Source organism: Nannobrachium achirus (genome assembly GCF_963921795.1).
Source record: "Nannobrachium achirus genome assembly, chromosome: 11".
NCBI lineage: Eukaryota > Metazoa > Chordata > Actinopteri > Myctophiformes > Myctophidae > Nannobrachium > Nannobrachium achirus.
The window spans coordinates 59,318,278-59,336,692 of NC_137820.1; the positions used below are offsets into that span (position 1 = coordinate 59,318,278).

Genomic DNA, 18,415 nt, shown 5'->3' on the forward strand with positions numbered 1-18,415 from the left:
GAGATCTCTGTATCTGTCTGTGCCTCCGACTGTGTTGCAGACACAGTGCCGGTTCCCCCTTTAATGCAAACCCCAGGTTCGGATTCTGATGTCTGACATCAGCATTTTCCGGAACTGGCACTGTGTCTGCATAGATCTCCATATATGGGCATAAAATGGATGCAGACAGACAGATACATATATCTCCATATATGGACATAAATGGACACAGGCAAACAGATGGTCAAAGATCTCCATATATGGGCATAAAGTGGACGCAGACAGACAGATACAGATATCTCCATATATGGGCATAAATGGACACAGGCAAACAGATGGTCAAAACGGGTCCTATGACAACAGGTATAATGGGGTTTGCATTAAAGGGGGAACCGGCACTGTGTCTGCAACACAGTCGGAGGCACAGACAGATACTCCATATATGGGCATAAATGGACACAGGCAAACAGATGGTCAAAACGGGTCCTATGACAACAGGTATAATGGGGTTTGCATTAAAGGGGGAACCAGCACATGTGTCTGCAACACAGTCGGAGGCACAGACAGATACAGAGATCTCCATAATGGGGATAAAAGGGACACAGACAGACAGATACAGAGATCTCCATATATGGGCATAAAATGGACGCAGATAGACAGATAACTCCATATATGGGCATAAAATGGACCCAGAACTATATCTGCAGTGATAAAAATGGACGCCGACAGACAGACAGATACAGATATCTCCATATATGGGCATAAATGGACACAGATGGTCAAAACGGGTCCTATGACAACAGTATAATGGGATTTGCATTAAAGGGCGGGGCATTCATTCCCTATTTACATAGTTCCCGAGTTGGCCAGGTCGCCGACTAGACGCTGGGCCGCCCGAAGGGCGGCCCAGCTTCTAGTATTCAAAAATGACCAAAAAAAGCATAAAATAATGATAAAATAATTATTTTGGCCATTGTCAGACCGACACTTTGTTTACATTCTAGTCTATAGACTAGGATGTAAACAAAGTGTCGGCCCTACAATGAAAAAGTTGACTATAGCTCCTTTAATAAATGATAAATGCAAAACGAACGGTTTTGGACATACAAGATTTTCACCCGACAACGACGATATCTGAACTGTCGCTGGAGTAGCGGGAACGCCGGTGTGGCCCCCTGCAATGTTGTGGCCCTCGGCTCGGTACCCTAGACATAATTCGGCCCTTGGGGAAAACTAATTGGGGAACCCTGCTCTACACAGTGCCCGTTGTGCAACGGTTTGTTAATCGATCAGGGATTCAAAATCGGTTAACACTAGCGGTAGTAATACAAGGGAAAGCTGTCTTGAAAGGAGGAACTGTACCATTTATTAGAAAGCTGAACCTAAAGATTCGTTTCAACAGAGCTCATACACTCTTAACTTGTGACCTTTTGTTGTATCCAAGACTATAAATGATATATTACAGACAACAGCAAGACATGCGAGAAGAGAATCTCTAAAGAGAATCTCTTTAAATACATTATTACCAAATATGTTTACTAGTCTTAAGTTTGCCTAACTAATCTTTACTAGTGGAAGCAGGCTGTTCTGTTCTGTAGGTGTTTGTGAGTTTGCATGAGCATAAATGTGGGCTTGCCTCTATATGTTTTGTTTTGCATGGAAGGTAACTCCATAGTTAATGAAGAAGTAGGAATATTGTATTTCCTAGTTGTGGTGTCAATGTTATAGTGGGGAAGACCATAACGTTTGTGTGGGGGCGAAGGAGTGGGTGGACATGTGAATGCCGTTTTGTTAGTTTGAACCTGCGTGTGCATGCCTCTGTGTGTGGTTGGAGTATCCCGAGGATGTACTTGAGTGGGCAGCATGAGTCTCCCTAGGCTGGAAAACCTCTGGCAAAACCTGTTAGCTCTGTTGAGGTTTCTGTAGACATCACTCTTAATTCTTTCAATGTATATAAAGTTTGATATCTTTAGTTCAAAGATACTGACATTTTAAAAGACAACTGACAGATTATTTCCATGTTTTATTTTTACGTAATTGGTATAGATTTATAAACTGTACCAATCACAAACTGAGAATGTGTGTTAACAGCTAAGGGAGGGTGCGCATAATAACAAATTCCAATGCATAAGGGAATCATAGCTACTCTAGCTAATTTGGTCTTTCTTTAACCCATTTAGACCTGGAAAGTATCTGTGTCACCTTATCTGTGAACCTCTAACAATTATTTTATACTTTGGATATTAAAAAAATAGCAGATATACAGTACAAGATTATGAGCTTGTAGATCTACTATTTTGGGAAAATCTAAATATCTTTATATGAGATGGGAGTCTGTGATAACACATTTTGGGGGTCCTGAAAAGGTTGGAGAAGCAACATACAGTATGTGTTTCAGAAAACTGTTGGGATTTAGAAGACACTTTGTAGAATCACCCTCAGGCCTTATTGGGTCAAATTGACGGCCTCTGTTTGAACTCACAACAGGGAAAAGAAAATAACACATTTTAAGAATATTTTGCCTATAATAGCAGGCCCTGAAAATAACTAGCCTAGTGGTATGCGTAGTATGTTTCCACATTTACTTCCCTCTACTGCTGAACATATTTTCCACAACACCTTTGGTCTGCGAGAAGATGTCCCTTGTTTATCTGAGGTATTTCCTCATAACTGATATTGAATCTTATGCATTCAAAATTCAAATTGTCGTTCACATGATTTTGTAAAATATTCTGTTCACAACCTGGGTGGAACAGGGTTCATTGTCTGTCTGTAGTCTTACATCATCATACCAAAGATCCCCAGTGAGTTGGCACCAGTCCCAATAGTGCTGTACAATACATACATAAAGCCTATTCACACAGGACTAGTATTAATTGCAGACCTTTGGTAATTTTTTATGTACATCAAAAAGCCTATTCACACAGGACTAGTATTACCTGGGGACCTCGGGTCAGATATGATGTCAGCTAGTGCCAGTCTTCTGAAATTAGCAACTTATCATAATAATATAAAAAACAACACATGAAACTAGAACATTTTAAATTTGGTTTTGTTAAACCAAACTCGTCTTTACTTTTACTGTCAACAAAGTGATATCTGCTGTGTCAGCAGGTGCCAGTGTTACACTGAAATTGGCGATCAAAATAACTAGAAACCAACCATGAAACGTATATCCTTAGCAGTGTTTGCAAATATCAAATATTGTACTCAAATGTCATACCTGTGTTGGTCTCATTTCCTTCTCACTACAGTAATATTGTATCAAACTTAATTCTTATACTAGATTCCCACAAATCATATTGTGTGTGTGTGTGTGTGTGTGTGTGTGTGTGTGTGTGTGTGTGTGTGTTTGTGTTTGTGTGTTTGTCTCTCTCTCTCTCTCTCTCTCTCTCTCTCTCTCTCTCTCTCTCTCTCTCTCTCTCTCCATCTCTCTCCCCCAGGCGGACAGTGAGTGGCAGTGGCAGCAGTTTCACTGGCTCTAGTTCCAGATCCAGGTCACGGTCCTCATCCAACTCACTTTCACGCTCACGCACCGGCTCGAGGAAATCTAGGTAAACATACAGAGTCTTGAACAGAGTTTTGCAGGCTCATATAGAGTTATACACACTGTAAGCATGGACTCAACCCAGACACATGCATGAACTTAACATACCGGTAGTTCACAAGTGCACATTCCCTGAATGCATACAGTCAAAGAGGAGATTGAAATTAAGTTTATATATCCTTACATTTGTGATATTTTAATACCCTTTTCCCTTTTCTTGCATTCTTCCATTTGCTGTTTCTCTGCTGACAAACACCCTAGGAAATCCAGGTAAGCCAGGCATCAGCCACGAATGTGATTACATGCATATGCATGGCAGATAAATGTATACACAGGCAGAAAACGTGTCGCTTTGTACCATATTATCAGCTTACCCAGCGTTGATAAAGTTACTGTGATGACAATGCACCTGTACCGAAATTTAACCGAAACCTGACTTACAAAACCGAGGTACTTTCTGAACTGTGTTTTCTGTTTACCTTTACATGCCTAATGTCTACTTGATATTCTAGTTGTTTTGGAGCACTCTAATGTTGCGCTTGTTTGTTGATTAGTCACTAGAGGTCCTGCCATTAACTTTCACTTTGTAATTGTCTCTGGATAATAATAAATGAATTGTCCTCTCGGGTTGTTGCAGATCTCTGAGTGTCAGCAGCGTGTCTTCGGTTTCTTCAGCCTCATCCAGCAGTAGCTCAGTGCGGAGCGCTGACTCGGATGATATGTACGCTGACCTCGCCAGTCCTGTGTCCTCCGCAAGCTCCCACTCACCTACACCTGGCCACCCTCGCAAGGAACGAGGCCCGCCTAGGGATAGGCTGCCCCCGTCCAGGGACAAGGGCAGGGGTCAGTGTGTGTGTGTGTGTGTGTGTGTGTGTTGACAGACCATGAGCAGTGTACTGTATGGCTCAAGGGGGGGTTTTGACTTGCCGTTGTCGCAAGCAATGTTAGCTCATGGTGGGGGGACAACAACGGGTCTATGCTCAACGAGACAACTTGTTGTGATTCGGAACACTATAATACATTTATCCATCCATCCATCCATCTTCAACCGCTTATCCGGAATCGGGTCACGGGGGTAACAGTTCCAACTGAGATTTCCAGATTTCCTTATCCCGAGCAACTTCCTCCACTCCCTCAGGGAGTATACCGAGGTGTTCCCAAGACAGTTTGGAGATATAGTCCTTCCTTCTGGTCTTTGGTCTGCCACAGGGTCTCCTCCCAGTGGGACGTGCCTAACCTATAGAATTTGTACTGTATGCACATTATGTACATCTTTAACCGCTTAGAACCTGGCGTCCCTATTTTGGGCATGTCATTAGAATGGGAAAAAAGATCTACAAGGGTAAACGTTGAGGTTTTTTTTCTTGCTCAAGTGTTTAATAGCTTTGTAGTTCATCAGACTCCTCTCCCCTCACAGGAAGGCCACCAAAGAAAGAGGAACCCTTTAGAGAGGACCGTAGGAAGATGGACCCCTCCGGCATGCCCTCCAGAGGGGGCAACAACCCCATGGGCAGGTCAGGGCCTCCAAACAGGGGAGGAGGCCACCACATGCACGGCCCACCTGGCAACATGGGGCCTCCAGGGGCCTATGGAGGTGGAGGTTCAGGTTCACACAAAGACATCAAACTCACCCTCCTCAACAAGGTAACTAGCTAGCTAGGACGCTGTTTGCAGTTTTGATGTTCAAAAAGATTCCTACCATGCCTTGCTGTAGAAAACAGTGACTGGGTAATAGTATCCATAAAATAACATAACATTTCAATGAGGAACTCAAATAAATCTGTGAAGGGTTGAAGAAAAACATTACTTTTACCTACACTTATAACCCTAATTACAGTATTAATTTACACTGCAGAGGAAAAGGCCTGTGAATGTGTGCGTGCTGTGGCAGCTCCAAGGAGCATGGTTTAATGCTATTCCAAGGAAGCTCTCTTCTCGGCACTGATGAACTAAACACATAATTTAGCTCACAAAGATAAATCTAAAGCTCACAACGCACCACAACGTGTTTTGAGCCTGTGGATCTGCTTTTTTTTAAATGCGAGACATGAGTGCTCAACTAAGTATAAAGCACAATTCTGTCCTAAATTCACGCATGTTAATAAATACGACCTAGCGTTGTGCCAATTGCGTTCTCACTCCGCCTCCAAAATGTTGTCTGCCATTCAAGATATCAGATTTGATTTATTTATTTATTTTTGCATTCAGTGTTTTGAGGCTGTACTCTGAATAGCGTAGTTGAAAGGCTCAATACCTTGTGTGCACTTTTCCAATGCGATGGCACAATTGGGAATGCTAATTGAACACAATTATTGAAAACACAAATATTGCATTTGTGCACATTGTCAGCGGAATATTCCAGCGTACACACAAAAGCACATATTGCTGACATAAACACACACATCAAGGATGCCACATCCACAGTGTCACTTGACAGTTTTTGGTGTGTACCAGTTTACTGGCATTAACCCAGAGGTTAGGAAGATTTATTGTGTATTGGATGCTGCTGCTACCAGAATATTCCTTCTGGGAGAATAAAGACCAACTTGACCTGCACTGAATGTAAGCCCATTGTCTTTGTCATTGTAGCAGCAGGGAGACCGGGGTAACAGGAAGAGGTACATGCCTTCAGACAAAGACAGGCCTGGCTCCCCCCTCAGCAAGAGAATGGCCCTGTCTCCAGACCGAGGTTAGTAGGAGGATGTAATGGCCAATTCATGCTTCATCATACTACCGCGTCACTTGCTAAAAGTAACTCATTGTCAGTTGTTTTCGGATAGTGTGATATGGTCTTATGACAAAGTATAAATTGGGCTTAAATGCTAAAACACAAGTTGGCATAAACTCCCTCCTGACTGACATGCACCATTCACTCACTCTCAAACATCCTCAAATCTATGATCTTGTCCAATCGGAAAAGGTGAAATTATTATTTCCCCCACATGGACATACACACAAAGTCAAGTATTGGAATTGGAATAACTGACCAGTCAGTCATCCTACAAAACTACTGGCCCTCCAGTTTTTTTTTTGCAGAATAATTGTTATTATGCAAAAATGACAGATTTCTCACACTCACTGTAGCACTCCACCTGTCACCTGTGGGAGTTGAGATCAGCTTAACTTAAAACCTCTGTTTTTCAGGCCGTGATCGGAGGATACCAGGCCGGCCCCCACTCTCTCCTCGAATGGATCGGCCAAGAGGTCAAGGTCCACGACCCATGCCTCCCCAGGGAGAAAGGTTAGTATAATCCAAGCTCCTGGTGACTAAGCCACTGTACTTTTTAAGATCAAGTGTCACACAAGCCATAGCGTGTTTATCATTTAATGTCAATGCAAAGGGAAAGTAAAAGTAGACACATAACAGGAAGTTTACTGGACCACAGTTATTTGGTCTAAATGAGGAACTCATCACACATAGGTGGAAGTACTGAAGATATGACAAGCCCCTCTTGTCTGTTTATGCATGTTTCATGATAAAACTTTTCCCTTTTTACTATTCATGCGTTGCATTTGTAGTCCTACACCAGCCATTTTGAGGACCAACACAGGTGTTTTGATTAACGTAGAACATTGGTTCTATGCCAATCAGACACATTGAACACCTGTGTTGGTCCTCAATATGGCCGGTTTAGGACTACAAATGCAACCCATGAATTGGCCTTACAAAAGAAACCTAGTCGGTCCTCACTGGTTGGATTATCAGCCTAACGTTGAGCCAAACCTTTTATGAATAATATTTTATTCTGCGCTACAAACTCCTCAATTATAGCCTTTTTAGTTTATTAGTTGGTTTATTGTTTTGTTGAATTCATCCTCAAAGCTTTTTGACTTCTTCAATTCAATTCAGGTAAAACAAATAAAATAAATAGATCCATGTTCTATGCCTGCTCTGTTAAAATAGTATTTATAATATGTTGTACAAATACTGAAATTGATCAGATCTAATCTACAATGTTTAGAGATTTGAACCCTTTCTAGTTTTCCACACATTTTGTTATGTTTCTACTCATCTTAGAATGTATTCAACACAATGTTCTCATTAATCATAATACCCCACAAGGATAAAGCAAAAACATTTTTTTTGGTAAATTTATAAAAGCCTGATTTTTTTATTATTATTGAATAATAATAATTAGAAATGGCACAATTTACATACAAGATGTCTTTATTATCCACAAGGACAAATCATTTTACAATACGTATGTCAGATTAAAAACCAAGCCATGAGGTCCAAAGATTTTTCTGTAGACCTTTGGACAGATCCCAACACTGAGTATCACGTCATTAATTCAACCCCGCCCTACAGTCGAACACGGTGGTGGCACTATCATGTCCAGGAGACTGGTAAGGAAAGGGAAAATGCAGGAAAACATGCCAAAAAAATACAAGAGTGGCTTAATGAAAACTGAAAGTCCTAGCCTGGCTCCAGCCCATAGATCCCGCTCACTCTCTGAGCGGACTGCCTCTCTTGGTCTGGTGTTGTAATCTCAACCTAGAGTTTCTTTGGTACAAGAATGTATTATCCAATGAGAGACGGAGGTGGAGGTGGGTCTAACGACAAGGAACATGATCACTCTCTGAACAGTGCTGCGCGGACTCTCCCGCACACAGAAAATGGCGTGCGAGGGTCTGTCAGTCAAACACCAACCCCTCCCACCAATCCCCTCCCCTTTGTAATCGCTTACAATGGAGCCAATGTCGGACTCAAGCTTCAGGAAGCTTAGTCTGAAATCAGGCTATGAAAGTCCTGGAGTGGTCCAGACTTGCCCTCAATCCAACCCTTGATGCAGAGTGCCAAGCTGAGAGGCATTAAGTCCCTTTTTTATAATCTTTGAGTCATACCAAAGACTATAAATACCAATCTCATGGCGGACATACTTACCAAAAGGCCACTGAGCTGGTTCATCATTGTCATAGCTCTTAGTAATATGTATTTCCCTTTCTTTTTGTATTGATTATTTTGTTTATATATAAATGTGTCAAATTAACACATACCTTGCCCTTTAAAAATGGCTGTGCCAGGATGCCAAATTCACCCATAATAACAATAAAAAAATAATAATGCACGCCCAGCATGTTCTCCCCGTGTCTCCTTGGGCATAGGCCCTCACACAAAAACATGCAGTAGTCCTGGTTTCTATACTACCTTCCCCTAGCCAGCCGGGTGCTCCCCAGTGTCCCCTGGCGCGGCAGGGGGAGAGCGGAAACCAGGACTACAGGTTAGGTAGTCACCGGGTGAGAAAAATGGGTTGCAAAAACTGTGGGATAAAAAATATATATTAAAAAAAAAGATGCATGCCCATGCACAGATCGTGCACCACGTGTGTGTGCACGCCGTTCACAGCTTTCAAACAAAAAGAAAACGGCTTGGAAATCCGTTCAGGCATTCATGAGATGGCATGTTTTCTTCAAATGTAAACAAACATGGCTGCCATCTTTGAAAGATGGGGTTGGTATGGGGGTCAAACATGCAATTTCGCAATCGCGTTCTTGCCTAGTAGATGGAAGGAAGTAAAACATAATAATGTAAAAATGGCCCGAAACTCGAGCGTTGAGGCGTCAGACAAGGGGAATAACTCGGGGAAACTTGTGAGGGGGCAGAGTATGAGTTAATGATGAGACATTAACAAGCATATTGGACATGACATGACACTGTAATATTTTGCCTCCCTTAGGAAACGGCCTATGCCCCCATCATCCCCCAAGGCGTCTGGGAAAGGCCCAGTGGTACCATCAGGCAAACCTACTGCACCAGGCTCAGGTTCAGGTTCAGGTTCAACCACTGGATCGGGGTCTGGCTCAAACAAACCCAGCAACACACTGTCACGCCGCGAGGAGCTGCTGAAACAGCTGAAAGCTGTGGAAGACGCCATCGCTCGCAAAAGAGCAAAGATCCCTGCGAAGTAATGAACCACGGCTTGCCAGTCTGCCTGCCTGTGTAACCCAGTTGCCGAGGCAACCGTGAGGGGTCATGGGGTTGAGCAGTACCAACAAATCCCACCCCATACCTCCACCCTTCAGTGATGACAAGCCCCTCTCGCCGGACTCGTGTAAAAATGTTCTCTGTCCCACAGTGTATAGAGGCTGTTGTATAAGTGGATCATGAACAAAAGTGGAGGCCACACAAAAACATTTTCTCCTCTCATCCTCAGCGAGAGGATGGGGTTGTGTTCCATTTTTAGAGCATTGTTCACTCCCTTCTGCCCCAGTTCTGTTCTCCTTTTAAGTCTATGGGGATTTTGAACGTGGTGGCACAGTTTACCGCACTATTTAGAAGGGGGAATGTACAAGGGCATCTTGGGAGAAGAGGATGGTTTCGGCAATGGCATTGTTCATTGTAAAAAAAGAAAAAAGAAAAAAAAGAAACAGAATGGTAGCAACGGTGAACTTTGACATTCGCTACTCACTCTGGTCCTTTAAGTGAAAAGGAAGAATCTTCCTCATGTTGTGTTTGATGAATAAGGTGAATTTATATACACCAAATCTACTCTCTTGTATGTCTCTCTGTCTCCCCCGAAGCCCCCCCCCCCTTAATCGTCTCTAATTTCACGTCTTATTCTCAGTTTCCTGATTTTGTTTGTCTATTGTTTTTTTATTTTATTTTTCTTCCTTTTGATTCGCGTGGAGTGGTTTGACTGTTGGATCCGTTCTGTAAACAGCAGGATAACGATTAAGTCAAAATAAAGGGTTGTTTGTACAAAGACATGAAAATCTAAGCATTTGTATTCAACCTCAGAACGATCAGCTGCTCCCGAGACCACTTGTTTCACAACGGTCCCCACCATAACCCATAACTTAGTGCTCTTTAAGCTCTGTGTTCTATGGCTGAGATGGCTTTCATACCATGTACAATAATGTTCCGCCGTCATCAGATTTTCTCAAGTATACGATTATGATTATAGAAAAACTATTTGGCAGTGATGTGAAGTAGTGCTTTTAAAAAAAAAATCTACAGCATTTCGTTTTCCTCCTTAGCTCTTCTCAAGTGATGAACCAATGTTTTTATTTGTCTCGCATTTTTAGTTGCCACAGAGTTATGAGAGATGTTATTGGGGACACTTGGAGACAAGAAGTATCTGTCTTGCTTTTGAGGAAGAAAACTTCTAAATAAACTATTTTGATAAAGAGAACGCCTGATGACATTCTTTTTTCTTTCACCGTGAGCCAAATGACTGCTAAAGACATTTGGCTAATTTGTGCTCATCATAGTCTAAAACTGGTTGCACACTGCACTGTGCCTTTTCGTTGCGTTTTGGAAATCCGAAATCCTCGAAAGCATGTTTCAGGCCAAGGGGAGAGAGAGTAATGGACCCAGTGGTGACTGTTGCAAAAATCTAAAAAAAAATCTGCCCTGGTCCGAAAATAAATACGAACCGGGCGGCAGTTTGAAAACGTCATTGACATAACGTGAGGTTGGTTTTTTTATTTACGTGCGCCGAAATTCACTCCGATATTCAGCCCGAAAAACGCAAAACGTGTGCAACAACCTTAAATTATATTTTGTCACAGGACAAGGTAAGATTTTGTCTTAAAGGACAACTTCACCTCTTTTCAACCTATCTGCATATAATTGGTCCTCACTAATGTTCATGATAAAAACTGTCCCAGTTGTTTTCTACTAGGAGGTCTGTGGGCAGTTCAGAAATCCATCTGCCAGTGACATCGATGGGAATCCAAAGCTAATAGAAATAGCAGGCTTTCTATTCCTGAACAGTTACAATGTTAAAATGGAATCCTTTGTTTTTTTTCTTCCAACCAGTTTTCTGAACTGCCCCTCCTATGAGACACAGACACAGAGTAGAAAATAATGGTGCTATTTTATCATGAACATTAGTGAGGACCAATTATATGAAGATGGGTTGAAAAGTGGTGAAGTCATCCTTTAAGCTGAGGTTTTTTTCACCTACTTAATTTGAACAGTGCTCAATACTTGGGGAAAACACCTGCATTGTAGTTTAGCCTAAAGCAAACAGTAGATATGGTAATTCTATACTTAACTCCCAACAGAGTGAACATTGAACAGTGAACATTTGACACAAATAGCAGATCTACAAGCTCACAACGCGTGGCATAACATGTCGTGAATTTGTAGAGCGGCTGCTTTCAGTGAAGACATTTGGTGTGTAGAGAGAAACAGTTGGGGACCAATTAGACCCCAGGAGGACCAAAATATAGTATGTGTGTGTGGTAAATGTCTAATTAAATAAACTGTATTTATGGTCATCACAATGCGTTATTGTGATGACCATGTCAAAATCAAATATTGTATGTTGCTGCAGTCCCAGTGTTAGTACAGTTTACAGCTTGACCGTATCTCTGTCTATAACGCCTGACACATCACTGATGTCAGATCCTCAGAGCAGGGATCTCCATATTTGGGCATAAAAGGCTGACACATCACTGTGACATCACAGGTGATTTCACAGTGATGTCAGATACTCAGAGCAGGGATCTCCATATATGGGCATAAAAGGGTTCATATGTATGATGACGACAGAATCCATATGGCCAAGACGGATGGCGTTAGGGCGAGGTGGCTTTTCGCCCTTAGGCTTCTTAATGGTTATCAATAACACTGGGGCTGCTGCAACATTCAATTATGCACTCCAGAATGATGCATTGTATTCAGTGTTAGTAGAAGAGTGCTAGTTCACAACATAACTTTGTTGAGAACATGATATTGCACACTAACAAATGTGTCCTTAAAGAATAAGGACACATTTGTACTTAAAGGAGTAGTTCACCACTTTTCAACCTGTCTTCATATAATAGGTCCTCACTAATGTTCATGATAAAATATCACAATTTTTTTCTACTCAGTCCAAGTCTCCTAGGAGAGCTGTGTGAAGTTAGGAATCCATCGTCTTGTGACATCATCATTTTCTCAACAAAAAAAATTAATCAATATTTTTGAAAAAAATATTAGATTTTTATTATCGCGAGAACAATGGCTTCCACTTTAAAATTGCAACTTCTCAGGAATAGAAAGCCTGCAGTTTCTATAAACTGGATTGGCAATCGATGATGTCACAAGACGATGGGTTTCTGACCTGCCCACAGCCCTCCTCTGAGGGGAGAAAAAAGAAAAAAAAGCTATTTTTGAGTGAGGACCAATAAACCCTTTTGTAAATCCCGCCCCATTCTGCCCTGTTACTATGATGGGACATTAACCCTGGGCAGATTGTTTTTATAGTGGAAGTGGATGGGATTTTTTTTCCCTTCATAGCCTCATTACAGCTATATAAAGTACCAAAGGAAAAACACCTAGGTGATATTAATAAAAAGGGAAGACAAAGGTACAGTAGTTACATTGCAAAACAGTAGTTTTCCCCCAAAAAATAAATGTTTTAATTAGTTTAATCCTCTGGATCAGAGATAGAAAGAGAAGCGCATTGCATCTTGGGTACTAGGAAGAGGACAGAGAGAATGTTTCTCCTCACATAATAGGCTGGCTTTTCGTAATTCTGCCCATTTAAATTATATGTACCCAATCGTGACTCTTAGACCATTGATAAGGTACATGTGAACTAGTTTGTTGAAGCTTATTCGTTATGATGAGCGAGATCGCTTGACGCTTGCCGTCGCTATCACCGTACCGGCCGATCTCCGTGTCGCGCACTGCGGACAGTTTTTGAAAGCCTGAAGCAACATTCTCCACTGCACAAACTCCACCCCCGATAGCAAAAAGTGAATGTTTTTTTCTGGTTGGCCAGTCAGGGAGTCTCAGGGACCAATCAGAAGGCTGACAAACGGTCTATTATATGAACATAGGTTGAAAAGTGGTGGAGTGCCCCTTTAAGTATATAATGCTTATAGGGGCTGGCCCGTTTATGGGAGATGTCCCAGCAAAGAGAGGGCAGTCCCTTCTGTTGTCGTGTGTGTGTGCGCGCACGTTTGTGTGTGTGTGTGTGTGTGTGTGTGTGTGTGTGCGCGTGCACGTGTGTGTAACGGAGAGGTCTGATCCTCCCCACCCAGGCTTTGAACCCGGGCCTCTTATGTGAAAGTCCAATATCTTAGCCATCGCTCCAAAGGGATATCCCTATGGAGCGAGGGAGATACCAGACCCCTGAGGCCCCAAGGCTGGGGCTGCGACTCTCTCCGCCATATGAGCGTTTGTGAGTGTGATCATGATACTGTGTAGATTCTATATTCTTCTTCATTCTAGGTGCAGCTATAACCAAGATTCCATTAGGTGGGGTCAGTTATGTGCATTACATCATTACATTACTTCAAAGGTTAGACAAATTAACATTGCCATTTTTGCATTGGTAGCCTACTGAAAAATAATATTAGGCTACCACCTGCTATGTACACTGTACAGTCACTTGCTACTGTACTGCTATTTTACTAAATGGTAGATGGCACAACACAGTAGAAAAGAGATGCCACTTTCTATTTCTCCATGCTCTTACCAAGCTCCTAAAAACACATTTTATGGATAAATAATATTTCACTCAGGTAGATGTATAGAATTTGTTTTAGGAAGATCAGAACATAAAAAGTTTTAAGTTTTCATTTTTCAAATGTATTTTCTTTTTTAAATAATGTATGACTAATAATGCTGTCCCCAAAATAAATAAATAACAATAATAGGACAAATAAGAAAAATTATGTTAGGGGGGAGAATTTTAAAGTCTGACAGCTGTTTTTTTCCATATCTTGAGATCATTCATGATCATGTCTGCATAAAGCATAAGTCATTATTTCTCCCAGATTATTGCACCTAATTCAGACAGGTGATGCAATGTGATGAGGACAGCTGAGTAGGCTCGGCTGTTGCTGTTCTTGACTTGAGGGAAAGAGGAAGTCAATACCTAGGGCTTCCACTTCCTCATGCTTTCGGTTTTTCCCAGGTAGGCAGCAGCCTAGGCTATATAAATTAAAGCAGGCATCATGTCTGAGCCACTGGTTATCAGCACAGAGATTATACAACAACATGTTTGGACTATACAAACTACAGGTTAGTGTGAGAGAGGAGGGACATGGACTTGAACTCTTGTATGGGCTGTGTGTGAATGATTCAACAACTTTTCGTAAAGACAGATATACATTAAATTCTATTTATTTGCAGGTCCTGCTCGTGGGAGTGCTTTTCGTTCCCGCATGGGCTTCCAAACTCCCGTGCTTTGATGAATCTCAGCTGGAAAGCGAAGCTAATAAAAAGCTTAATCGACACTATCCACAACCGTCTGATCCGATGTTTACTACCGGTCCTAAAGTCTGTGACTTGACACTCTACAAGCAGTCCAGTGACGACGCCAACCGCTCTGTCTCCCCCTGGCGGTACATGTAAGTTACTGTCTGCTTTGTTTTACTCTACTAGGCTACTGTTTAGCTAAAAGTGGTTTAAGTGCAGTGGTGGAAAAAGTAGTAGCCTACTCATACTTCTTAAGTAAAAGTATCAGTACTGCAATGTAGAAATACTATGTTACAAGTAAAAGTCCGGAATTCAAAATGTATGCCTACTACTAGCCTACCTACAAAGGTAATGGCATCAAAATGTACTTAAAGTACCAAAAGTAGAAAGTATTATGCACAATGTCCTATTTGAAAATGTTAAATGTACAGTATAACAATCTTTTGAAAATAGCAGATCTACAAGCTCACTATGCGTAGCATCGCAATGCATTGTGAGCTTGTAGATAGGCTATTTTCAAATGCCCAAAATGTAGGGCTGAAGTGGTTAATGTATGTTTTGTAATACCGTAATAATCAAAATCTACAAATTCTAGTAACTAATGTTTCAAATAAATGTAGTGAAGTAAAAGTAGAAGTAAAAGTATTGGAAATTGGAAACACTTCAGTAAAGTAAAAGTACCTCAAAATTGTATTAATACTTGTATTATACTTGTATTGTACTGTACCACCCATTTTCAATATTGAACTATGTCATTAATATACCTTAGAGGAGTTGTGTTGAAATGAATAAAAAGTTCATTGATTTTGGGGTTTGTATTGTAAAGTACACCGAGATGACTTCATCACAGCATAATTTCCACACAACTCCCCTAAAGGTATATTAATGTTATGTTACATCTGTGGTGACATTATCATGTCAAGGAACCCCAAAATGATGAATATTTTGCCACAGACCCCCATCTCAAAGTATCTTGTTCCAGGGACCCCCTCCCAGAAGCAATGATATGATTTAAAAATGTTCGCTTTAAAATAATACATATTCAAAGATTTGCACATTAATGTTCACGTTTTTTCAAAAATAGCTCCACAAAAAGATTGATCTGCAGAAATATCAGCTATTTTTCTATAGCCAAAGTATAAAATAATGGTTAAAGCCAAGTGGTTAAAATGCAAAGTGACACAGATGCGTTCCAGTTCTTAAAGGGTTTTAAATTCATTCAGTCATTCAGTCAAAAGACATTTTCAGGACCTATAGTACCAAATATATCCAATCAGGAGACATTGGAAGTGATGGGGGAGCAGACAAAGCATCTCTTTATATATCTCTCAATATATAAACTAAGCACAAAAAGAAAGGAAACTTGACTTCGGTCTATTATATTTCCCCTTTAATAAAACCAATTTGTATTGTGTTTTATATAATTGGAGCTGTGTGGAGCTCCCTATACGTGGCCGTGTGTGTGGGTCTGTCTGTTTGTCTGTTTGTCTGTCTGTCTCCGGGTATGTAGCCTGCAGTAACCTTTTCTGGCCACACATGTTAAGGGAGGGGCGCTGTTGCACACACACACACACACACACACACACACACACACACACACACACACACACACACACACACACACACACACACACACAGCTCCACTTCGAACAGAGGTTCGATTTTTTTATTGTTGATCCGTCACCTTTACAGCGAGGTACAGCAAGCATCGGGCAATCGAGGCATGAGCTACACAGCCAAATGTGTGGGTAACGCCAGCCAAAATCTTGCCAAAATGGCTTGCAATACTGTACTCTCATTGTGGGCTTATTCCCTGACACTGAGCTTAAAATTAACAAAGTGTAAAAATGGCCAATATGTGTTGTTTTTTCTTTTCCTTTTTTCTGTGGGAGAGTACAATAATTCAATGCTCCAAGCAACAAAGGTGAACACCAAAAGAACAGTATTGCAGGCCTGCCAGGCAACTTTTTAAATTTTTTGGAGGGTCTCTACACGTTTGGCTGTGTTGCTCAATCTGTACCTCGTTGTAAAGGTGACTAATCAACGACAACAATGATATAAAAAACAATACCATTTGGCATAGTTAAAGGGGAGACATAATGGACCGAAGTCAAGTTTCCTTTCTGTAGACTGTAGAACTTAACTTATTATAACGTAGGCTATTATTCAAGTTCATCCCTTTCATATGATATGTAGGCCTATACTTCATAAACGTCGATGATTAATGAATTAGCCAAAGTGCTGACTGAGTTGTCTGTTTGTATTACAGCGCCAACACTAACGATGACAGATTCCCACGGACGATTGCTGAAGCCGAGTGCCTGTGCAGTGGATGCATCATGATCAACGAGGAAGGAATCAAAGAACATTTTGGCTATAACTCCAAAGCTCTGGTGCAAAATAGGATGGTTCTTATGAAGGAAAAATGCCAAGGACAACAAGGAGGATACCGCCTAAGACCAGTGAGCCAGCCTGTGGCAGTTGGCTGCACGTGCGTCACTGCAGTCAATGTTTTCTAACAGAGAACGAACATTTTAAAAGAAAATAGTAGTGACATGTTTCACATTCTGTTGTGTTTGTTTTAAAACACGTATATACAGCCCGAGTCGTCCACGCTGTTATTGTATAGCCTCGTAAACCAGTCTCTCCCGGACCAGTCTGGTCCCAGAGTGTCCCAGTCTCTCCCGGACCAGTCTGGTCCCAGAGTGTCCCAGTCTCTCTTAAGGCCTGTCCATAGTATCTCTGAAATGTTCGGTGTGTTGGACTTTCCGACGTGCACATTTCCGAACTCTAATTCGGTCTAATGCTTTTCAGAAGTCGCGAGGGACATACTTTTATGGTCAAAAAGGACCTTTTGACCGAAACCTTCGGTTTCGGTCAAAGTATGGACAGGGCTTCACTCTTCCTAGTGAGCAAATAGAATGTCTCTCCAGGAGGAGGGGCTTTACGAGGCTAGTTATTTTAGGCCTATCTGCTGTTTGGGCCTATATTAGGCTACCTTACTGTTTATGGCCTGGTTATAAAGACACTATGGATTGATGGCATTGACATCATGACTCACCTGAACATTTTGCCTATAGCCCAGTACAGGCTAATGTACTGTGTGTGTGTGTGTGTGTGTGTGTGTGTGTGTGTGCGTGTGTGCGTGTGTGCGTGCGTGCGTGCGTGCGTGCGTGCGTGCGTGCCTAGATTGTCCCCTTTTTTCTCTCTCTCAATCTGTCATCTTTAAAGCTATTTATTTATTTTTTATTTTGACATACAATAAAGCTATTTATTTAAAGCTATTTATTTTATCTGCAATAATATTTATTTATATATGTTATAATATTTATGTATATGTCTAATATTTTGGAACTTGGTTCCTAATAAACTTGTTAAAACAACATTTGAATCAATGCTCTTTTGTAAATAAAAATGTCAAGTTTACAGGAAAATAATGTGGCAAATTAATTACTGATATTGATTTAAAATGCTGTGACATGAAATATCCACCAAAACTATAGGCTACCTGTTGTTGTTAGCCTGTTATTACTCATTAATTACTGCTGGGTAGCCTACAATGCATGGCATTAATTTAAAAACATGTAGGCCTAATAGCCTATTTATATTTATGAGGAAAACCAGTGGTGGAAAGTAACTATAAGTACATTTACTCAAGTACTGTAAAGTACAGTTTTGAGGTGTTTTTTACTTTACTAGAATATTACCAATTTTCTGTACTTTTACTTCTACACCAATACTTATCAGAG

General features: G+C 41.1%; 1 protein-coding gene across 1 annotated transcript in view; it reads left to right on the forward strand.

Annotated features, from left to right (window-relative positions):
- zc3h18 (zinc finger CCCH-type containing 18) overlaps positions 1-10,619 on the forward strand; it is a 43,081-nt gene extending 32,462 nt beyond the window's left edge. The window contains exons 14-19 of the mRNA XM_080736767.1: positions 3,423-3,533; positions 4,164-4,369; positions 4,944-5,170; positions 6,116-6,215; positions 6,671-6,767; positions 9,205-10,619. Coding sequence (XP_080592893.1) covers positions 3,423-3,533; positions 4,164-4,369; positions 4,944-5,170; positions 6,116-6,215; positions 6,671-6,767; positions 9,205-9,436 — 973 coding nt within the window. The 3' untranslated portion in view covers positions 9,437-10,619. The remainder of the gene's footprint in view (positions 1-3,422; positions 3,534-4,163; positions 4,370-4,943; positions 5,171-6,115; positions 6,216-6,670; positions 6,768-9,204) is intronic.
- Positions 10,620-18,415: the final 7,796 nt, after the last annotated feature.